Source organism: Amblyomma mixtum, chromosome 1 (genome assembly GCF_055824585.1).
Source record: "Amblyomma mixtum isolate Tamu chromosome 1, ASM5582458v1, whole genome shotgun sequence".
NCBI classification, from domain to species: Eukaryota; Metazoa; Arthropoda; class Arachnida; order Ixodida; family Ixodidae; genus Amblyomma; species Amblyomma mixtum.
The window spans coordinates 59,398,204-59,422,205 of record NC_143012.1 but is presented as its reverse complement, the minus strand read 5'-3'; the positions used below and the strand labels follow the sequence as shown (position 1 = coordinate 59,422,205).

The 24,002-nt window shown below is 45.2% G+C and overlaps 1 protein-coding gene and 1 pseudogene across 1 annotated transcript in view; one reads left to right on the top strand and one right to left on the bottom strand.

Moving 5' to 3' along the window:
- Positions 1–2,357: 2,357 nt before the first annotated feature.
- LOC149366380 (uncharacterized) lies at positions 2,358–4,570 on the top strand (annotated as a pseudogene).
- Positions 4,571–7,537: 2,967 nt separating this feature from the next.
- tefu (Serine/threonine-protein kinase tefu) overlaps positions 7,538–24,002 on the bottom strand; it is a 155,896-nt gene continuing 139,431 nt past the window's right edge. Inside the window, exons 56-62 of the mRNA XM_089570615.1 lie at positions 22,123–22,272; positions 20,966–21,131; positions 20,016–20,102; positions 19,271–19,385; positions 16,858–17,054; positions 13,063–13,246; positions 7,538–10,778 (exon numbers count right to left, since the gene is read on the bottom strand). Coding sequence (XP_089426741.1) covers positions 13,080–13,246; positions 16,858–17,054; positions 19,271–19,385; positions 20,016–20,102; positions 20,966–21,131; positions 22,123–22,272 — 882 coding nt within the window. The 3' untranslated portion in view covers positions 7,538–10,778; positions 13,063–13,079. The remainder of the gene's footprint in view (positions 10,779–13,062; positions 13,247–16,857; positions 17,055–19,270; positions 19,386–20,015; positions 20,103–20,965; positions 21,132–22,122; positions 22,273–24,002) is intronic.

The following is a 24,002-nucleotide window of genomic DNA, read 5'->3' as shown; positions in this document are numbered from 1 at the left end:
TAAGACCGGCTTAGTGCTTCCATCCATAGGTTTAGTAAAACTTATGCGTCCAATATGTCATGCTTGCTACCTGACTGGCATGGCAGTCATGTCCACAGAGTTACTATACATGTGTATCATATCCTCGATGTCGGGGTTTGTAGACACCGTCTGCCATGTTAAGGCAAGACTATGATACTCAAAAAATTTGGTTTCAAATGGTTGTGCTGCATATCGCAGTGCCATAGCATAGATTTGCGTATTTGGACAAGGAGCTTTCGATTGTTACAGAAGAAATAAGCTGATAAAAGCCAGCAGACTGCCCCTTTAACACAGTACTGTTGTTTGCAGAGTTCTTATTCTAATCAACTTCTTTGCCCTGTTTCATTTTGCAGGAATCGAAAGCAATATTGGCAAGGCACTGAGTACACAAGCTTCTCAAAGTCCATCTTCCAAAACCACTGCTTCCAGCTTTTGCATGCTGAACTGCTTGATGTCCATGATGTAAAACAGCATAGCCAGTGATCCCAGACTGTGGTGTTGGTGCTCAGAATGGGACATATCAGACTCTGCCTTGTTAACGCCTAGAATATAACCACATCATAGCAAAAACGAACCACTGTGTCTCAGTGGTTACGGTGCACAGCTGCTGACCTGAAAGATATGGGTTCGATCCCCACTGCGTTGGTCACATTTTGATGGAGACATAATGCTGGGAGGACTATGTAATGTGTGATGTCAGTGCACCTTAAATAATCCCAGGTGGTCGAAATTTAATAGAGCCCTCCACTACGGTGTTCCTCACTGCCTGAGTTGCTTTGAGACATTAAACCCAATAAACCGACCAACCAACCACCATTGCATCATGAACAGTGGACACCACGAAACATTCTCTATGTGACACTGTGCATGGTTCCTGAGGAACCCTTGTTACACATTGCTGCACAAATGCATTTCTTCTCTATATTCTGTGTTCTGAGTAGCTTTTTCTGAGCAGAGTACACAAGCTAGAGAGTACACAGGAAAAAAAAATAGAACACCTAAAGTAGAGAAAGCACCTGTGTTTGTGTGGCTGTGCCTTTTGTGCATCATACTTGGTCTTGCTTTTTGTGCTGTAGCCTCACCAGTTTAGGCCTTCGGTTTTCATTGTGGTTCTACTGCCCTTTGAGCTTCCATGCCGCATCATTTTATGGCTTATTGTTTTCTGTATTCTGCATGCGACGTCCTTGTAAAGTGAGCTCTGAAAAGCTGTAGTAATACTTTTTTGTTATGCTGTCAGACATTCTCAGGTGAATCTTAATCTGTACTGTTTTACCTGATGTCTACAGGAGCTTGTAGTGCATGTGCTTCTGATATTTGCTGTTAGGAAATATTATCTGGTCTGGTTCATTTTAGTTTGATATTAATGATTCATGCTTATTTTAGTGCTATGTATTACGTTGATGACACTGCTGACAGAATTGGTTTTGTCCTTATGGTTTGCGGTGTGACTGCTTCTGTTCTGAACTTATTTTTTGTGATCATTGAGCCTGATTATGCTAGATTGAGTACAGATGTTTTGTTTTCGTAATTGCTTTTTTATTTTGCTGTCTTAACATTCACAAGTGCTGATTATGTCTTAGTTATTTATTCATTGCAATTCAGTTTGTGAATATCAACCTGCAGCTATTTTTATCACGAAATCCGTTTTTTTTAGGCTACAGGAAAAAAATTGTTTGCTTACGATGTTTGCAGAACAGCTGAAGAGGTTCATGCTTTGTTGGTATGATAAACTGAACATGGCAGCTGCCAGACATGCACACTGTGAAATAATACCCGAGATGGTGCAGTCTGCAGAAGGAAATGTGCTGATTACTGTGTTTTCGGTCGCGACAGGTCAGCTCAGATGTAGGTATTGAGCATTTGGCTACAGTTAGTGAAAGGGAACTAGTCGTTCAGCAGTTTTTCTCCAGCAGTTTGCTCAAGGTTTTCCTGCAAAACGCAGGGTAATTAATGTTCAAGCTTTGTTAGACAAAAGGAATGCACTCATCAGCAGTGTACTGCGGCACGACTCAAAGGTCACAGATATTCTGTAATTCACGAAAAACTTGCACAGGCTTGCAAGATCCCTCCCATGAAGCCAGGCATTATACGAGCACTTTGTCTAAGTGGCTCTGACTCTTAAGTTGGCTGCAGAGTATGCCGAGTAAACTGTTCGAAAGCTAAGACATCCCTCCAACTCCATGCTAATTTATAAGTACCAGAAAATTTGGTTCAAGAACTTTCTTTTTTGAGGAACAACTCATTGACCCTAAAATGAAATGTTAGCCTAAATGTTGTGTAAGATTGCCTTCTTCACTTACATGTTAATGGCCACCCCACCAAACAGGCTATAACACACTGTAAAGTACTCTGCATTTCTTGGTGCAGGCCTGGTCACAGCTGATCTGAAGCTCGAAGTGCCACCTGGGGAAAACACCAGTAAGCAGCTGCGCCAGTCCTCCCTCTGTAGTCGGAGCTTCATGAAGAAAAGCCCCCAAGAGTCGCACTTTCTCACCCAAACGTGTGACCATCCTTTCCAGTGCGACCACTGCGGCAAGAGTTTTGCTATCAAGGCCGCCCTCGTGGAGCATCTTCGTACTCACATGGGTGAGCATCCGTACAAGTGTGACCACTGTGAGAGTAGCTTTGCTCAAAGGAGCAGCCTGATCGCACACCTTCGCACCCACACGGGTGAGCGTCCTTACAAGTGTGACCATTGCGGGAGCAGCTTTGCTCTCAAGACCACCCTGGTGGGGCATCTTCGTACTCACACGGGTGAGCGTCCATATAAGTGTGACCACTGTGAGAGCAGCTTTACTCAAAAGTCGAACTTGGTGGCACACCTTCGCACCCACACAGGTGAGCGGCCATACAAATGTGACCACTGTGAGAGCAGCTTTGCTGTGAAGCAAACCCTGGTGGCACACCTTCGCACCCACACTGGTGAGCGTCCATACAAATGTGACTACTGTGGGAACAGCTTTGCTGAAAGAGGAACTCTGGTGATCCACCATCGTACACACACAGGCGAACGTCCATACAAGTGTGACCACTGTGGGAGCAAATTTGCTCAGAAGGTCAACCTGGTGCAACACCTTCGCACCCATATGGGAGAACGTCCATACAGGTGCCAGCTTTGCCCCATGGCCTTTAAACAGAGATCAGCTCTTGCCCATCATATGCAAGTCCACAAGAGAAAAATCGTTTCAGTGGCAGGTATGCGCAATGGCATTGAAAGAAAAGCAGTTTAAAACTCCATGAAAGCAGTGAACATGTTTGAGAAGCTGTAGTTTGTTGAAGTTTTGTTGCCTTTTCCCAGCATTAGATATAAAAACCATTGCTAGCTAACCTGTCTCTTTTTAACTTGCTATGTTGCATATATTTGCTATATGGGAATTTACATGCCTTCAAAGTACATCGGCACAGAGCAATTCTTCGGTTTCTTTTCCTCCTCCATATGAAACCTGAACATAGCAGGCTGGCACTATCATGAATGGGACTGAAATCATGGCATGTGTCATCATTTTACTAGTTTCAGCGCATTGAGTGATGTGTGTGAATTGTGGTTGCAGTGTTTGACACTGGCTAGCGAACTGACATACTGATGTTAGAGAAGTTCTGCTTTCTTTTGTAGGTGTAATACCACCATAGAAGCATGCTGCTTTATTATTCTTTCCATGCTGGTGTTGTGGCTGCATTACTGGGATGCAAGAGCAGAGAAACAAAGCCTAGCCTACTGATGATGAACATTGCTTACTTCTGTTTGCAGGTTTTTAGAGTTTTCTCTTGGTTTAAATTAAAAAAAAAATGAATGCTTTACTCTGCTGTAGTACTAAGCTTTATCTTTTCTCAAATAATCCACTATCTTGCATGTGGCATACTTTAAGAGCTTTAGCTTTTAGTCATTACGTTTCGAGATTTCGTGGGGTCTGCTACCACCCCGAGTTCACAGTGCCATCTGTGGCAGCAACTAGAAACATCTCTTGTTGAGACTTGTAGTGCCATCTACAATAGCATTTTAGAAACAACCACCTGCCGTATGCTTTAATTTCATTCATATCAATTCCAGTAAGCCAAACAGCTAACGCGCCTTACTTAGTCTTCCAGCAGTGGTGGGCTTTTTTTTTATTACAAATTGTGTCCTCGGCATTGCAAGTGTTGAAAAACATGCTGTAGATTTGGAGGCAATTAATCACCTCACCACCTCAGCAGCAGTTGTTCTCATTCCATTTTACGGCAGCAGTTTCAGGTTATTTAAGGATTTCAACTGCAAACCCCTGCATATTATGCTGTGCTCATGGAAACTCAAGTAAACTTGCTTTTGTGCCTGCATTTCTCAAAAGTTATTGCAATTAATAAACAGCTTGTGGAGTTGCATTTGCTAAAAACCAGAGAGCTTGACGAAACATCCATTCAGTTATAGCTATGTGTTGTGAGCTTTAATACTTTTGAAAACAGAGGCAGCAACCAGCAAAAAAGCTCTTTCTTGACGTTTATGCTCCCTGCACAGGGTCCTTGTTCACTATGAAGATGCAATTTACTGGCCGGCGTCTGTCTGTTCTCAAATACCCCCCCCCCCCCCCCCCCCGGCCTTAAGGGGGGACGAGGGTCTTAAAACTGACCTTTTTATTTGTGGCTCGAATGTCATGACATTTTGCACACAGATGCCTTTTTCTCTTCTGATTCCAAGTATGTAGTCATAAGTGAGCTCCTGGTCTTCGATCAAAAGTTATCTTGAATTATAGAGTGTAATTGGGTAATTTCTTACGCAGCTTTATTGAACTTTCTCATTCCATTTTGTTGCTTTTAATTGCATGAATTGATAGCCAGTAAATTCCCATATCCAATGACATTCTTACTTTTTTTGTTTAGGCCACGTATAAATAGCAATTTACAATTAGCTTAATGAGTTGCAGTGTAAAATACTGCAACCTTTTGCTCTCGACGTAGTATATCAGGATGACATGCCTTTAGAGAAAAACGAAGAATGTCACCGGGTATGGGAACTCTCTTGCTATCAATTCATGTAAACAAGAGCAACAAAATGCAATGAGAAAGTTCATTAAAGCTGCGTAAGAAATTACCTAATCACATTCTAGACTTTGTAAGATCTAAGACCACCAGCTCAATTATGATTACATATTTGGAACTAGAAAAGAAAAACACATCTGTGTGCAGAATTTCATGAGATTCTAGCCATAAATAGAAAAGTTAATTTAAAGACCCTCGGCCCCCCTTAAGGGATTCTGTTGCAATTTCAATTTTGTGCTTCAATACTACATCTGGTTTTTTCATGAAGTTGATTAGTTCACAAATGGTTTACGTGCTGTTTGGGAGTGTTTTATCAGTTGTAATTGTGTGCTGTAGCAGTTTCAAGGATTTGTAACCAAATAAAAAATTTTCTTTTCATTACAACGATGTGGTGCTCACAGAAAGCTGAAGCTATCGGCAGCTTGGCAAAGTAACTGCCTTTACACATGGTGGCAGCAAAAGCACATTACGGATGTGACACATACATACACTGGCTAACAACTGGTCACTCTGTTTATGTTTTTAAATTTATGGGCTGAAAGATATGGCACTTGAATACAGAGATGAACTAAAAACAAATGCAAACCATGAATTAATCCGTGCTCAGATGGAGCACAGATGTGGCGAAGAGTGACATGTCAAAGAACTAAAACAAAACCAAGCACTGCTACGCTTATCGATGGAATGTGAATGCAAGCATTTCCTTCTTTTATGGATCCAGAACACTTAAATTACTTTGTGTGCGCACATCTGCACATTCGTCGTCTTCATCTTGACAAGGAATGTTTTAGTTTTTGGGAATGTGGCACAGGCGTTTCTCATACATGAGCTTGGTGACCGCTTCCCATAACTCGAAAGATGACCAGCCGAGCTTCCTCTGTACGGCCTCGGTTGGGGTGCAACGAAGTACTCCCAGGGCGGTAAGGCCAGCTTCTCACTGCCTGGTCACGAGGACCGGTCGTCTCGTCGCCACTGACGCACAGATGACTACGTTGGTGAATGTCCAGGCCGGTACGGCCACCGTTCTCACAAACACTGTGCGACTTCAGAGCTGCTGCAGGCCCACAGTGTGCACGATCCCAGAAACGATCGTCACGCTGTTGCCTTCGTTCCGAGCTGCTCATCGTAACGCCGGATGTAGTTAGGCTGTGCATTGATTTCAACCCCCAGGTATCGGTAGCTCTCAGCCCATTCAGTGTAGCCTCCCTGGAGGCAGAGAGACTAGTTCTGAGTCACCCCCTCGCTTGTATGATTACTAACTTTGTTATTATTGCTTTGTTTGCCATTTTACCCACCCTGCTTGGACCTGTATAAGGTTTGCAGTATTGAATAAAGAAAGAAAGAAAAAGAAGGGCCACCGATTTCTTGGCACTGAAACCCAACCCCACAGCAGTTCCCTCTTCTGCACATAGGTCTGGCAAAGGTGAGTTCCGCTGGGCCTTACACCAGCAGGACAGTGTCGTCTGCATAGAAGAGCGCTGGCAGTGGCAGACATGTTACGCTGATGTCCCCCTCCATGAAACCGAGATCAAAACCCAGCCTGCTTTCTCTAAGCCACTGTTCGATCCCGCACGGGACATCGGACAGCCTTAGCGCACTTCTCCAATGGACGATGGCCTGTGTGTCTGCATACAGGGCCTGCAGCAGCCACAGGAGCTCCTCTGGCATGCTCAGGGCTCGGAGAACAGCCTACAGTCCTGCGTGTTCCAGTCGTATGCCTGCACAATGTCTAGGAGAGCAAGAGCCAGAGGACGTTCTTCCCTTGTCGCGTTGAACAAAGTGCAGGAGGTTGCGTCATGGTGCTCGTCATTTGTTGAAACGAAAAATATGCCTGCGTTCATTTTCATTGCATGGCGAATTACTTTTCGGGTGTGGACTTAGCTTGCGCAACAGGTGCGCTAGCTTTGGCGGTGTTGGCTGCTATGCATGAAATGGAGTATAGGACCCCTAAGTGACTAGTGACGCAGCAAGGCTATATAACATATGTATATATATATGTATAGTCACTAGTGTAATGTAGTAGCGTGCGGCAGCCGAGCGGCCGCAGCAGAGAACCAGCGAAGACCGGTGCAGGACAAAGAATCAGCGTTTATTTGTCTGACGCTTCTTTTATACGCAGCGGTTGCTTATCCGCTGCTGCTATCAGTGCGCGTCATGGCAAAGTGACGCGTCATGCACTTGACGCTATCACATTCCTTCCCTGCAACAAGGCTCTATATATATAATATTATAAAGATGGAAGATCACTGATGAGTTTTTCAGCGATTAAATTTATTACGACCTGAATTATTTTTCAAACTTCTCTGGAGGCCATTCGATTCTTTGATTTGAAGGTCATTCGGGCGTTTGTTTTTTTTTTTTTGTTCCTTAAAGTTTGAAATAATGAGGCTTCCCTTCACCTGCTCCAACTTCATTTGCTGCAACACAGCACAAGAATTCGAGGCAGCAGAACATTTTCATTTTCTGGGTCGGCACGAAACACGTTCAGCTTTGGAAGAGCACGATCTTCAGCAAACTTGTGGACGATAAAGACTTTATTCAAGTTTTTGTTCAGACAACCTGCTGGTCTCCAGCAGGCTGATCTATGTAATGCACACAACAAAATCAAAGCTGCAAACAGTTAACATCGCAGAAAGCACACAAAAACGGTGAAACAGAGGATACTAAACCACAACAGAGGAGCATAAACTGCTACACCACAAGCCACCAATTGTGAGCTCTAAAGACCGTTTATTAGATGCTTATGCAAAACTACAATTGCATGTTTAGGTTGTCGCAAGTTTTGGCACAACAAACTGATTTGCCCTTTAGTGAGCTTCGCGCATTACAATCTAAGTTTGCCCCTTCATAGCTTGATATGCAGCTCACTATCCTTTTTTTGCAAGTGTGTGAAAGCTCTGTGCAGTTCAACTACAGTACAAACTGTGTAGAAGACAACAATATCCACAGTATGGACACACAGTGCCTGAACTGTGTGTGATAAGGATTTAAAAACATCAAAAATACAAAAAGAAACGACTCCTAGGTAGATGGATAACACTGTCTGCAGTAAGGAGTCGATATCCTTAACAGTCAGAAGGTCTTATATTGTATAAAAGTATTCAATGTTGCAGCCAGGATCTGATGTCCCGGTTTTGTTTATGGAGTTGTAGATAGTGGAAATGTGTCAAATGTGTGAGAAATGTTTCTAACAGGGATGATTTCAAAGAATTTGGTAGAAATAGACAGGCGCCGTGCCCAAAGCATTTTTTTTGGCATGAAAAAAGATATACAGTCTGGCCCAGTATGAAAGAGGACAAACAGTTCCTCCTAAAGAACCAGAATTCGTTTAGCTGTCTCATCAAACCTGGAAAAGTACGATGAGGCTCATTTGCCAGTCGCAAAACTGTTTAGAATGGAGGGAAACAAAGTACTCCTTTCATATTTGACTGAACATTAGAGGTAGCTTCAGAGGTTACGGAGTCTTAGAAAACCCCTAAAAATGTAGGCATATGTAGGCAGTGTCATGCCAATGCAAAAAAAAAAAACACACCCTGATAAAACCACGACACTGCATCAGGAAAACGGTCATGTTGGTTTAGTTTTATGCGAGGTAACCAAAAAAATGAAAGCAATATTCACGAAAAAAGAATGAACCTGAGGTAGGTATACAGTATGCCTTTTGAATGAAAAAAAAAAAATCCTGAGAGAAATAAATCAGCGTCATAATGCTTGCACAAAGAACAGGTGATCTCTGTAAGCAAACGACAAGCAAAAAATAATACTACAGGGTAAACGCACACTTCAGTGCAGAAAATGGCTTTAAAAGAACAAGCCTCTAAAAAACAACATAAATGCAACGTTACTGTGAGGTCATAAAAAGGCCAGTGTAAAGTGAGGTTAAACCTCATATAGCAACGAGCAACTTGTACTAAACTTTATTGTGAAAACGAACTGAGGCAATAGTGCAAACCATTTGGAATGGGTAAGGTCACTCTGCTGCCTTCCTAACCCGTCGCACGTTATTAGTATGACAACAGTTAAACCTGGATGTAACGAAGATACTGTGGCACTCGAACTTGATATAACAAACTTGCGACGCCGACTATCTATTAGCTAGTGCTGCGTAACTTGAAATTTGGCCGAAACATGGGAAAGTTTCATGGTGACAAAACAAGAACTGCCATGACTGCAACGAGCGAATGCAGTTGACACGACGCATCAGGGCTGAGCGCGATCAATGCCTCTTCATCTCTTCATGGCAAGTGCAGTGCCACATTAGGTGGTGTGTTCAAATAAAGCAGTGTAAAACAACAGCAAGTAGCTATAAGACATGGCTCAGTGAACACTGAAACTCTATTCAACATCCAGAGGATGTTCCATGGACATCCGGAGGACGTCCAAAGGAGTTTTACAGCCCACTGGGGGGTGGGGGGGGATGAATAGTGTGGTACAGGCGGGAACCTCTGGCTGCCCTGCCTCATGCGTATTGTCAACGTGACAGTGAAATGTTTTCTGTTTACAAACTTGCGCTACAGGGGTTGAATGTGAACGCTTGCACGACAATTTCACCTATATTTTTTTATTTAGGTTTTGGTTCTGCACCGTCCTGTAGAGTTTTCATGCATAAACTGCATGTAATGAAAAAAGTTTGGATGTTCCTCAATTTCATCACATCCAGGTTTAACTGTATAGATGAACAACAAGAATGTATAGCACAACTGCAATGTGCAGAAACAAAGTTGTGGCCTTAACTGCAAGAAACAAACTGCAAGCCTGTCCGACCTTTCAACAGCGAGAAGTTAGTAAACACAAAACTCTAAATACAAAGTAGTAATAAAAAAACTGAAAATTCTGCTGGTATTAGTAAATGCAAACAAACATGAGACTCGTAATGAAGACAGTACGGTGCACATTTCACACATGGCAACATCAATGTGAACACATAAGTTGCATGGTCAACACACAACACCGCCTACTCGGCGGTCTTCTACACATTATGCACACTGTGTTATTATGCATGACATCAAAAGTGGTCTAGGTATTTGGTTAGCAACATCAGTTGACTGACAAAGGAAGAAAAAGTGAGCAAAAAAGTTTTTCTTTTTTATGCAACAAAAACACGACGCTCAACATTCTTAGGCATAAGAAGCCCAAGAAGGACCCCGCATGGGTTTGGTCCTCACAGATATGTGGCAAGCCTTGCATGACGCACTGTGACTCATGAAAGCTGAAAGCCCTGTAGGTCACTATACTATCCTTAACAGTCAAAGACTAACTAATATCCTACACGCACCGGTAATTACAGAGTAATTAGCCATTCTACATTCATCCTAACTATACTCAGAGTCAACCAGCATTTCCAGTAACGACACTCTGACCACATTTGTTCTCTACCACAGTCAGAAACCACAGCACGCAAGTTCATAAGACTGCGTAATGCAAAGATGCCAGCATTGCATGCAACATAAATGCTTTTTAGCTACTGTGGCTATAAAGGAATGCAAAGCTGGAAAAGTTTAAACATCACAGACAAATGCTGTCACAAACAATCAGGACTGGGACCCGTGCAACAGCCAGTTCTGTGACAAAATGCGAAGGGGGGTGGAGCTGTGACCGAAGGCCCACCCTCGACTGCAAAACTTGAGCTTCGACTAGGCACGTGTCCCGGCACATCACACCAGGGGGAAACAGTGTGCGCTGAAATGGCAGTCTGGATAACGGCGCATGAACACCTGGCGGTGGCGACTGAATGGACGGGGCTATTCCTGCAAGACGTATAGGAGCGTACAATATTTCTGTGATACAAGGTGAGTTTGAAGATGATGTACAAATGGTGAGTGACTGCTAAGAAAACAAAAGAAAATAGCAAGACGCTGTGACCTAGGCTTTATGCGCCACTTTTCAGACAGCAAGAAATTGGCAGCTAGTTTTGCAGCAAAATAACACAATTGTAACATAAGTTAGCAATATAAATTTTGCCAAAAAATTGCGCAGGACAAACGAAATTTAGTTGGTGAAAGAACGGCAACTGGGAGAGGCCTTTTCCGAAGCTTTAGAGCCGTTTCAAAGCCGCTCGTGGAGGCCACAAAAAACAGAGTGACAAATGCCAGTTAGGTTGGCTTCCCCACGTGGTAGTGCGAGCACGGGGTGGTGGCAGGTCAAACGTCAGCTAGGGTGGCTTCCCCACGTTACAGTGGTTTAGCGTGAAACATGAGATTACAGAACTAAGGCTATCACTGTTTTCATCACCTCCATGACAGCTCACAGAGAGCAGAGGATGCCTACTGGAAGGTTACAACTGACCATGCCGCTGGTTACGGGGCGCTATTGACTGGAGTAAGAGGTACAAACGGGTGCTGACTACCTGGCTACGAACTGTTCAGTGTTCACGCAGCTATATCTTCTAATAAAGGGGTAATTACTCACTCACATCCACCCAAGCGCAAACGGCTACAAAGGAAAGCTAGAAAGCTGTATAGCTTTCATTGGGTGGATGTCAATGAGTAATTGCTCCTTTATTGCAAATCTACTCCGCCTTGGGGGTTCCCCTAAACATTTGACCAATGCTATATCGTCCGTGGTACTGTTAGCAGGTGTGAGACACAGCGCGAATAGTGGAGCAAACGCTGCCGCACCACCACCAGTCACTCGTGTAGTGAGGCAAAGTCTGCCGTCTGTCATACAAGCGGGGCACCGCACAGCTTGACGCCCGACAGTTTGATATATGTTTTTATGGCAAACCGCATTTGATATATAAAGGAAGAATCGTGCATGCTTGTTAAAAATATTTAGGAACAATTCAATACAGCCAATAATTCGCAATATGCGTGTTCATTGCATCCAGGTTTTACGTGTTTAACTCATGGAACGTCCGCCACTATTGCATGGCCTTATGTTTCTCTTCGCTGCACGCCAACTTTGTGACATCAAGCCCTGTAAGTGTTACACTAACTCCCACGAGAACGGGCCAGTGGTGTGGATGAGTGAAGAGTGAGATTCCACATGGCCATGGGCTTTAGACTACCCGATTGCATCCCTCTGTAAACATTTCCTCGTAACAATATCCGCAGCACTCGGTAGCCCTTCTGAATAGACTTATGGCTGCTCACACATCGGATGCAGTCTTGCGTGTACCCTGTCATACTGCTTCTACCCTTTTACCATTTTATTGGTTCTCTGAGAAAAAGTAAAATAAAAACATAAAAGAAAGAGAACGGGTGCCCGGACCAGCAAAGCTTTGCCAGGCTTAACGCCATTTCAAGATAAATGAAAAAGAAGCAAATGTTCCAAAGAAGAAGAAAAAAATTTAAAGTGAAAAACAGAGCAGTAAGAAAAAAAACTAAAAGAAGAGAAAACAAAAGGCTCATCACAGTAAAAGTTAGTCACAGGCAGACAGCCAAAGCACTGTGTTTGGTCCGCGGAATAAATAATAATAATAAAAAAGAAAAAAAAACGAACTCGCTGCAAAGTCATGGGCACAGGCACAGTCTAAACAAAGCACCGAGTGCTGGCCACAAAGAAAATCACAAAAATAAAAAAATAATCAAAACAAAACAAGACAAAACCAAAGTCACAGTCACACAGTCAAGGACACAGTCGCACAGTCAAGGACACAGTTGCAGTCGCACAGTCAAGGACGCAGTCGCAGTCACACAGTCAAGGACCCAGTCACAGTCACACAGTCAAGGACACAGTCGCAGTCATACAGTCAAGGACACAGTCGCAGTCACACAGTCAAGGACACAGTCGGAGTCACACAGTCAAGGACACAGTCGCAGTCACACGGTCAAGGACGCAGTCACAGTCACACATTCAAGGACGCAGTCACAGTCAAGCACAGTAAACACGCCACTACGAAAGCGCCTATGCCCAACAAAGGAGCACGGGGCTATCCTCTGTGCAGAGCTTGGGGAAGAGAAATTAAAAGAAAGAGAGAAATCAGCATGAATCATTAGGAATTGCACTACTTATGAGGTGAACCATTTGCAGGATAAGAGCACAGCACTACAGCAGTCTGTCGAGCAGCAGTAGCAGCGGCAGTATAGTTACCTGAACGGAAGTGGAGGTCAGACGTAGGGCTGCCAGCCGGGGAACAGGCGGCTCAGGTTCTGGGGGTCAACGGCCTGCTGGATGAGCAGGTTCACCTGGCCTGCCACGCTCAACGGGGCCCCTTCCTCTACGCCACGGAGCTTCTGCTCCAGCCGCAGGAGCATGCGCCTCGCCAGCCGGTTTCCTGCACGCGGAAGAAAAGTGGCACGGGAGGGGGTGACACTGGATGCACGAACAATCCCTGTACATGAACTGCTTGAATTGGCGGGCACAAAGAAGGCATGGCGTGCATCTTGGGAGTAAAATCTTCTGAAGAAGACAATGAGATGACTCTTAAGGGGGGAGCCTGGTCTTGAAAAAAAAAAATTATCAATGAAGTCACAGCTAAGAAATCTTCAGGGAATATGTATTTTTGTGTGCAGACTCTAAATATGTAATTTCATGTAAAACAATCCCTTCAGCACTTATGTAATTTTTATGCATGTATTTTGTGAAGAGCGTTGAAAAAAATTTCGTGCGGGACACTTGCTGAAACGCAAGCCACTGGGTACTCTTTACATCAAGGAATGCAATAAGAGTAAAATTGTCTTCCTGCCTATCATAGAACTTAAGTTATAGGGTTTTGAAGTTGTCGCTTCAGAAATGAGAAGCAAAGTGTGTATTCCTGTTTGTGAAGTGGCACCTTCAGTACCCGATAACTCAAGTTATATGAGAGCCAGGATGATAATTTTACCCTTATTGCATTCCTTGGTGTCAAGAGAACCCACTGGCATACATTTCAGCGAGTCTCCCGCAGCAAATTTTCTTCAAAATTCTTTGCAAAATACTTTGCATAAAAATTGCATAAGTGCTCAGGGAATTGTTTTACATGATATGAAATGACACATCTAGAATCAGCGCACAAAAATACATGTGCCCTGAAAATTTCATAACTATGACTAGATTAATAAAATTGTCTTTTCAAGACCAGGCTCCCCCCTTAAACCTTGGCAGGGCAGTGGGACACATGTGTACCACTTGGGTCAAGTGTCTTCGTGAGCATCGTTGCCCATGCAGACTAACTGTTCCTGCTTCGTGCAGCGCGTGCATTAGTTTGCGGCATGACTTGCCATGAACGAACTGATGCACATCATTGGTTCCCCTCAAAGACACATTGCGGACATCGCCATCATCAACACCATCAGCCAGACTACGCCCACTGCAGGGCAAAGGCCTCTTCCATGTCTCTCCAATTAACCTCGTCCTTCGCCAGTTGCAGCCACCGTATTCCTGCAAATTTTTTAATCTCATCCGCCCACCTAACTTTCTGCCGCCCCCTGCTCCGCTTGCCTTCTCTTGGAATCCACTCCGTTACCCTCGAGGACCAGCAGTTATCTTGCCTTCGCATTACATGCCCTGCCCAGTTCCGACCAGGATGCCATTAACCCGCGTTCGTTCTTTCACCCACTCCGCCCTCTTCCGATCTCTTAACGTTACACCCATCATTTTTCTTTCCATAGCGGACAACTACATACAACTTTCGTTCTTAGTGACATTCAAATGTTTGGCTCTTGTTGGCTCTGTTGACATTCACTCGGCAGCAAAACACACATTTAATGCAAAACAACTTAGACTGAAAATACAAAACTTTTTTTTTTCCTGCCACTGATTCAAACAACTTGTGACATCAAGAATGAAAACAACTCTGTGACTGCCAGTCAAAAGCGAAGGGTAGTGTGGCCTGTGGCTTCCGAGATCTGCAACCAAGGTGCACTGCTTGCTAATGAAACCGTCCAGAAGCATTTCATTTTCTTTACGCTTTTTCTGGCTTATAAAAAACTCGTTATCAGTGCAGGTAGCCTCGCTGTCATTACAACGCGGTTATCCATCAATGCAGGCAAACTTCAATTTAGCCTCAGTGTCCCAGTGGGCAACAGCACCACTTTTTTGAGAATTTCACGATATTCATGGATTCCAATCTGTATAGGCTGTAGGTAAAGCATGCCAAGTGTTTTTGCACTAGCATTTAAAATAGTGACGTAATCGACAATTGAATTTTGTGCTTCTCCTCAATGCACCGGAGGAGTGCAGAGAAGTTCAGCGTGACGTCATGGAAGGTAAACAACTCTCGGCAGGATTTGCCTTCGGTAGCGTTGTTTTCTTCCCTTCAAAGCAGGCGCTTGTGCATTGGAAATGTACCGATACCTTCGATGACGTCATCATGTGCCCCCACTTGGCGTTGTGCGCTGTTGAGAAGCTTGAAGGGCGTCCGGATTTTAATCGGCGATTACTTCACTATTTGAAGTGCTAGCCAAAAAAACTGCCTCTCCCGTAACCGAGAGTAGAGTAAGCATGAAATGTTTACGGGCATAGCACATTGGTTGTAGATGGTACTAGTCAAAATCTTAAAATAGGTCTAGCGTTCAACATACCACACTACACCACACATACTGTGCACTGGTCCATGTGGACACAATCGTTTCCTGTGAGTGTCTGGGGAATCTCTTCCGCCCTGCCTCGTCAGCTGTATCCGGTTTCTGTCAGGCTCCACTGCTCGGCTTAAGCAGCTGTGACGGTGGCGGCATTGAAATGCAAGACGATGCAGAAGCGTATGCGGACACGACGAGACGCAGGCCTGAGAAGATATGCAGCGCATTCGAATACTCCGCGAGCGTGTACACATCTGCACGCCAAAAGGGGAGCCGTCATGAGCTGAAGGCCCAGCGGCCGGTATTTTACATGTGTGAGTGTGGGACCGCAGCGCCATCCTTGGGGACGGCGCGAAAGCAGTTTTTCCGCCGAAAGCCCTTCTCGCCGTGGAGCTCCCCTCTTGCTCTAAGCGGCCCTCTCTCTTAGAGAGTCTCGTTAAATCTCGTATGGTGCCCGGATGCTCTCGTTTCAGTGCCCGGATGAGTGGAATTCAGTGCCCGGATCTTGGCTCTTGGTCTCGGCGTGACGTCACCACACTGCCGACAACGAGAGCTAAAAGCATTTCATGTGTAAAAAACTTTGCATGCTTTGCCTGCAAGTTTCACGCATTCGACCCTCTTAAGCTCGTTGATTTCTAAAACCTACACAGTGTCCCCCATAAGGGGGGATGTGGGGATCGAAGGCAAATTTGGCAGACTGGTTTAAAACAGCATCAAACAATAAGATACAAAGTTTCACGATGACAGCTTCAGTAGGTTTTCTTTTATCATTGTTTATATGTTGTCCCCATGTTGCTTGCTTGTGGAAAGTCTAGCATGACAAAAAAACAGGCTACAGGTCTGTAAATGCTTTAAATATTTACTAAGAAGTGTGGTGTAAATCAGGACTCTCTTAATTTTTTTAAAAGAATTTCTCTGCTCTTTTTTTTAAAGGACACAAATGCACCTGCTCTTTATGTTTAGAATGTATCATGCTCTAATTACCATGTAATAAAAACATGTGAGCCTAAATGGTAAATCTGAGATTGTCTCAACGCAGACCACATTTCAATGATCACTACAAAGCAAATGGGGTAAAAATCCATGCACCCATTGCTGTGCTACGCTTTCCACGAACAAGGTATTAAGCTCAAAACAAACCTTCAAGAAAACAAGCCTGAAAGTTATAAGCTAGCACACATTGTCTATGAGTAGATGCCGACAAATATATTTATTTGGAGCACTTAAAGTTTATTTTTCGGTGAAATATTTCAGCACAACACAGAAACAGCGTTGGAGATGCCGAAAAGTGTACTTTTAAAAAATCGACTTCTTTCGCGATTTTTGCATCTGATCCCCACATCCCCCCTTAAAGAACTCCCGAGTTGCAGGAGGTGTGGACACTCACGTTGGTCATGCTGGTGGGTCTCGGCACCGGCGGCACCGCCCTCGGGTGTGGGGCGTTGGGCGGCGTCTCTCTGCAGGGCGGCCACCCGCTTGGGGCTCAGTGTCCACGAGGAGAGGGGGTCGTGCAGCAGCACCTCGACCACCGTCACCAGCAGCTCCCGGGAGGCGCGCATCACCTCCATGGTGCGCTCACAGCATCTGCATGAACGTACACCCGAGCTACCTGAGGCAGAGCAGGAGGGGGACCCTCAACACCCATCTGTGTTTAGAGAAGAACACAGGGCTTCCATCACTGCTCTCAACAGCCTAGTATTGCCCACCGCAGGTAAAAGGTCTCTTCCACCAATCTCAAATTAGCTGACCACTGATGGGTTCACTAAGATATACAGTAAAACCTAATTAACCCTTTCAGGCGCTTTGTACACAATTGCGTAACTGGCAAACTTACAGCTTTTTCTAATAAACTAGAGCACTTAACAGTGATCTCATTATTTCAGACAAATAGGGAATATTAAAAATTTCGCAAGTGCACTTTCCCACATAACTATGTTGCCACAAACAAGATGGCCGACTTCGCTATAAAGAAACTACGTGGGCTACAGGACAGGTGCTAAAGGTGTGGATAGAATGTAAGAAACGCATTTTGGAAGCATCAAAGAAAAAACTAGTCTTTCTTGCTTTGTTTCAGCTGGAGATGCATGGTCAGCCATCTTGTTTTGGGCAACATTGTTATGCGGGAAAGCGCACTTGCGGAATTTCGAATATCCCCTATTGAGCACCCTTCTTATTGCAAATAAGTTGTTTTTTGTATTGTGAGGCGAATGCAGTAAATAATATTTCACATAAGAGAGGGCTAGGTAGCACTTTGCAAATAAGTTGTTTTTTGTATTGTGTAGCGAATGCAGTAAATAATATTTCACATAAGAGAGGGCTAGGTAGCACTTTGTCCGCCGTTTTTGTGCAGGCAGATTTTGCCGCGAGTGAAAACATCGATTGTTTTTGCTCAATTTCGAGCGTAATGTGCATCTTTGAAACACAAAGTGATTCCACGATCCCTAAGGTGCTTACCTGACACACGAGAACATTTCGATGCTACCATTTCCAACAAATCTGACACTTTGTACGGGATTCTCCACATCGTTGTAAAAACCTACCTGCTGGTCTTTCACACTCAAAAACTAGCAAATTCCCTTTCTTGAGGCCTGAATATACTTAGTTGATAAGAATAACTGATTTCAATAAAACAAAAAATCGTGCCAGAACGGGTTAATAAGAAGTAACTAAGACCCTATAAAATATTTGAATTAAGCGGATCTTTGAATTACATGAACAAAGCAAAAAGAATGGGATGCAGGCAAAAATATAGCTGTGGGAATGTGCTACCTTTATTGGAAGAACTTAGTGATTGCTTGATCAGAGCTGCTTTAGTAATCTGTCCCCCTGAACACAGCACACCACCACGCAAAGAAAAGGCACGTCCAATTAATCGTGGGCACGGAGCACGAGTGGTCGCGTTGACTGACACGCACTGATGCTGCTAGGGGAGGGAGGTGCTTCATGCCAGCACCTCCACTAGACACCAGCTTGTCAAAGTGCTGAGAGCATGCGACATTGAAACCAGAATCCCCTGCTGCAATGCAGTGCACCGTCCCTTCTCCACTGCTGGCGAGCAATTTGGCAGTCCGCAAACCAGTTTCTGCTAGGAGAACTAGGGGCAGGGACACTTTGCCTCGCTGCTCCAAAGAACTGTCACCGCACCTAAGCTGCCTTCGCTTTCATCCGCGTGGTTCTGGCATTCTTCCATTGCGCTTAAACTGTGCACTCGCCATGCGCGGTGAAGCCTCCCCACAGGGGATGCAGCCGCTTGTGAGGAGGCTCCACTGCTATTGCTTTGCACCGTGAAGGACGCTGTGAAGGCCCTTACGATTTCAAAGCAATTCGCTTCGACGCTTCCGACAGTGTGCATGTAACAGAGCACTGACAGCTATGCGAAAAATAGTCATTGTTGCACGCGTCTCATCTCAAAAGCAGGCGACCACCGCCCCGTCTTTTACCAAATAAATTTGCAACGATGCAAGCGGTTCTTGTCAGTTGTTTTTTTCTAGGTCATATGATAATTAGAGCTTCGAATAATTCGAACATTCATCCCGGTCCCTTAAGTTCGAATTAACGAGCTTTGACTGCGGTAAAAATACGGTAGCACTCCCCAATGGTCTTGTTGGTTTCAGAGAGTGTTGTCTTCTTTTGTATGCATATCCTAACACGCCCTTCATTCCTCTGCCCTTGTCTGCCCAAAAGCTTTATGACGGTCTTGGTTCTGGCAGTCTAGATACACTACAGGTCAATGGAGGTCAATGGGCGAGGCCTTCGTCGTGCCTCTGAAACGAGAATTATCTGGCTCCGAGTGGACGCACCTTCGGAAAGTTCCTTCCACGCCGCATATGCCCATGCCATCCACGATGTCCCTTGTCAGGCGGAATGGCACGGTCTCGGGTGTGGTGAGTATGCGGCCTTGCTCGAAGGCCACACCTGAAGAGACGCAGAGACAGCGCCGAGAGACAACCCGTAGTAATTCGCATAAGTGGCAGACAGCGTTTTTTAATTTGATGTGTTCATTACTTATTTACACTCACGGTAATCCGAAAAACAAAACAAAAAAACTTTTAACAGACCTTCACTTGGGACCAGCGAGTTCCTCTTATTTTGAAATGAGGTAAATGTGCGCACGCGCACGCACACACACGCACGCATGCATGTGCGCACACGCACGCACGCACGCGCACGCACGCGCGCACACACACACACACACACACACACACACACACACACACACACACACACACACTTAAATACTTCAAAGGTGATGAATAAAAGCACTGCTACAGTTTGATGCAACTCAACAATGAGGTGGCAAATGCCTTTCGAGGAAGGCCCTTCAATTATAACTATTGTCAAGAAGTCATGAGATAGCACAAGATAATGACCTCCACAAGAGTGAACAAATGATCAACTTCATCTCACTTTCTCTTCGCTGCACCAGCTAATTCCATCCACAGAAGCTGGTTTCACTGTAGTTACAAACACGTGACCAGGCAACAAACAAAGCAACCAACACACAGCAACCCATTGATCCACTGCAATTCCAAATGGCCAACTCACCCAGATCAATGTGGATCAGCTCGGCAGAGTGTTTGTCGACCAGAATGTTGGCGCAGTGACGATCTCCCAGTCCCAGGATGTAGCCAACTGGAGGTAGAAACAACATTTTCATTTACCGTGGCAGAATGAAAAAAAGGTGCACTGGAAAGGGCTTAAAGGGAAGCTGAAATGGTTTTTTGAGAATTCGAGGTTATCCAAGAATTCGAATCTACGAAGCTTCTAGGTAAAACATGCAAAGTATTTTTGCATTAGCATTTAAAATGGTGAAATAATCCCCCCCCGAGCCTTATTCGAAATACCGAAGGTGGGCTTTCCCACACTCCTAGTTGGCCAAAATGATGCCGAGCTCACACAAGAAAAGTTGTGGAGGCAATGAACGTGGGTGTAAGGCATGCAACACATAGTGGAAAAAAGGAAGAAACAGACAAACGCACTTTCACATTGATTGTTTGAAGTGGTTGGTTGGCCGTCTTGTTCTCGTCATGCGATATGTGGGAAGCCCACTTGTCGAAATTCGCATGTGGTCCGAGCCTATCCATGCCCGAATGCAACTGGCTCAAATGATGAAATGGCGGAAAAGAGAGTGGAGAGACAGCTGCATACTGTTTTTTTGACATTATGCCATGTTCAGAAGCGTGCTTTCGCCTTAAAAATGGTCAAAAAATTTCCTGACACAATTCAATAAAAAAAAAAAGCAATCATTATTTACAAATTACGAACCTTAAGAAAAATTGGTCTTTGGACATTGCTGGATTTATAAAAGTCGGCACAGTATTCGATCGCTGGTGATGCGAATGTTCGAATATTTGAAAATTCTCAACTACCAATTCAATTTGTATTCGAAATTTTGAATATTCGTGCGCCCCTAGTTATGGGTAGAAAAGCCTCGTGTTATGTTTGAGTAAACGCGGTAAAGACACCAACGAGGGCATGAGAATGGTGTGTATTACCTATGGATCCCGTGGCCACACTGTAAATGTATGCCCGCCGACGCTCGAACCAGCGACTGGGCTCCGGAAAGTTCTCGAAGAAGAAGTACCGGAACACTGGGTGGAAGTGGCGGCAGATTTCCTGGTAGGCAAGCAGGCGCTCCTCAGGCGAGCTCTTGTGAACAGCCTGCATCAATCGAGGTGAAGCAGACGACTTCAAGATGGGTCATCAACACCGGCTTTGACGACTCACTGTTATCAAGCATGCAGGCAGAGCACAAGATGCCACCCTGCTGTGCCCATCATTGAGGAGAGCACTTGGAACAGCCCAGACAACTCCCCTTGCTTGAAGGCCAACTCAGGCATTTTTTTCGCTCCCCTGATTTTACTGAAAATTTCACAGTAGTACACTCTCTGCAGTTTTCTGGTCCTTTGCGGCAAATTTTTCAGCGGGGTGTTCTGTTTCCGAGCAAATTAATTTTTTAATTTTAAAATTTCCTATTTCATGACCTCAATAGGGGAGATTTCTACGGGCACCTTCATGTGAGTGATGTCACCGGACTTATGGCCATTGATATTTGCTCTGCGTTTGCTAAAGGACAAAATTTCAAGCTGGCTTTCAGTCATTTCAGACAAATAACGATCCAGCTCTCACTGCCATCATCATCACAATCATCATCATCATCAGCCTGACTATGCCCACTGCAGGAAAAAGACCTCTCCCATGTCTCTCCAACTCACCCTGTCCTTCGCCAATTGCGGCCACCATATTCCCGCAAACTTCTTAATCTCATCTGCCCACCTAACTTTCTGCCGCCCCCTGCTACGCTTGCCTACTCTTGGAGTCCCCTCCGCTACCCTTAAGGACCAGCGGTTATCCTGCCTTCGCATTACATGCCCTGCCCAAGCCCATTTCTTCCTCTTGATTTCAACTAGGATGTCATTAACCCACGTTTGTTCCCTCACCCACTCTGCTCTCTTCTGGTCTCTTAACGTTACATCTATCATTTTCTTTTCCATAGCTCACTGCGTACCCTGGTGTAGTACTTGGCCGCAACCTTCTATGAACAAATCAATTAAGCCTCTCAGTGGCAATCAATGAGCAATTGATAGGTTTTGTGACAGGGTCCACGGCATCATAGCACGGTCCACCATGGTGTCACGGCAGATGCACCGACCTGCATGGCACTGCGGCAAGCAGCGGGCGTCCAGTCTTGTGGGTGGTACCGCTGGTGGGCCCCGGTTCGAGACGGTAGCAGGAACTCGGAGAAAGGCTGTGTCCCCTCGCACCACTGCACCAGGCCGCTGCGGCGCGATAGCGGGACCACCTGGACAGCCAAACAGAGACGTCCACATACACGGGGCACTCTGGTGACCTCTAGCAGGACCACTCTGACCTCCGGAAGATGTGTCCACCGGTGTCCACCAAACTCCTGTCCACACTATGACGTCAGGTTGTGGCTGATTTTAATGTGTAAGCATTACTAGCCCCATTACAAGAAAACCTGGTGGCGTTAGTGTGTGCGTGCTTGCAGATGCGACAGAAAATCCCAGCAATGGCTAGAAATATAGTTTGGCGTCGTCAGGTGGCCGTACGACGCACACAGCAAGCCGAGCACTGCCACCTCGGACAACCCCATACACGTCATTCATCTCCATGGGGCACCAGTTTTGCAAGCATTCGTACCAAAATTGTGACACAACCGTCTGTCATGTAGCATTCCGGGTGGCATTGTATGCGCGTGTATGTGTGGGTGGATGTCAATGCACCCAGGGACAGTAATGCTTTCACACTGCCCCACATAAGCAGTCTTAATGTCTCTGCCAAATTTTCTTCTTCCAGAGTTTGTGTCATAGATATATGTACAGTCAAACCTCAATATACTGAACATAGATATTACGAATTATTGGCTATATCAAGCTCTTCGTAAATACTTTTGACAAACGCATGCAATTTATACTTTATATATCGAACGCGGGTGGCCATCAAAAGGATATATCGAACTCCCCAGCACCAAACTGTGCCCGTTCGGATGGCAGGAGGCAGGCTTCGCCGCACTGCACAAGTGACTGGCGGTGATGCAGCAAGCATTCGCGCCAAGGTTCGCACTTTTATCTCGCCAACAGCGGTGCGTAGGGTTGCAGTCCGGCAGTCAGTACACGTTCACGCCTCCGGCATCCGTCAAGAGCGCCATGGAAGCAGCAGTGCAGGTGGTGAAAATAGCAATATCTTTCGCTCTGACAAACCGCTTTCCCCACGACACGGCTGCGATGCAAAAAAGCCACCATAGTCGGCGCTCAACCTACGCTTGCAGAGCCTTGCGAGAAAGCCAACTTAACTGGCGCTCGGCTTTTTTGTGGCCTTTGGAAAAGCCGCAAGCGCCTTCGAAACGCCACAAGACCAGGGGAAACATCTCTCCGTTCCTCTAGTGAGAATCACCAGAATTGCTGTCGCTTCAATGACTAAACTTCACCGCTGTTGTGAGCGTTTCTGACGAACAAAATTTTATATTACAAATTTAAGCTATGGCAAACTATTTTAGGATTTTTTACTAGTTTTCATTGTACATGCATACCATGCTGCAACTGCGGACTATGTTTACGCACATTTATATGTTTTTGTAGCGAATAGATTGAATGATAACTAAGTATTGCAGCAGAATCTTGGGGATATGAACACAGCTGACACAAATTTCGGAATGATACGAATTCATAAAATTTCCTGGCTAGAGCCCACTGCATACAATATGCAGAATTTGGGCTTGGTAGCTGTGCCATGTCGCAGCCTTCTCATCCACTGGTTTTCGCTACGCAGGTGCTCGCGCCTGCCTTTGCCTACATCTTCCCAGCCATCTTCGACACTTCGTGGCTTGTTCTACCAGACCCAGAGCAGCCGTTCTGCGCCGGGTACAACGGACCATTCGGTTTGAGCAGCGCAGCTGCGTCGGTGAAAAGAGCACTCCCTTCCTAGACCCTCGACATCGGATGGCAAGCGCAACCGCCAGCGACAACATCGACCCAGTCAACATATAAAGAGCCTTCCGCCCGCGCTCTGTGG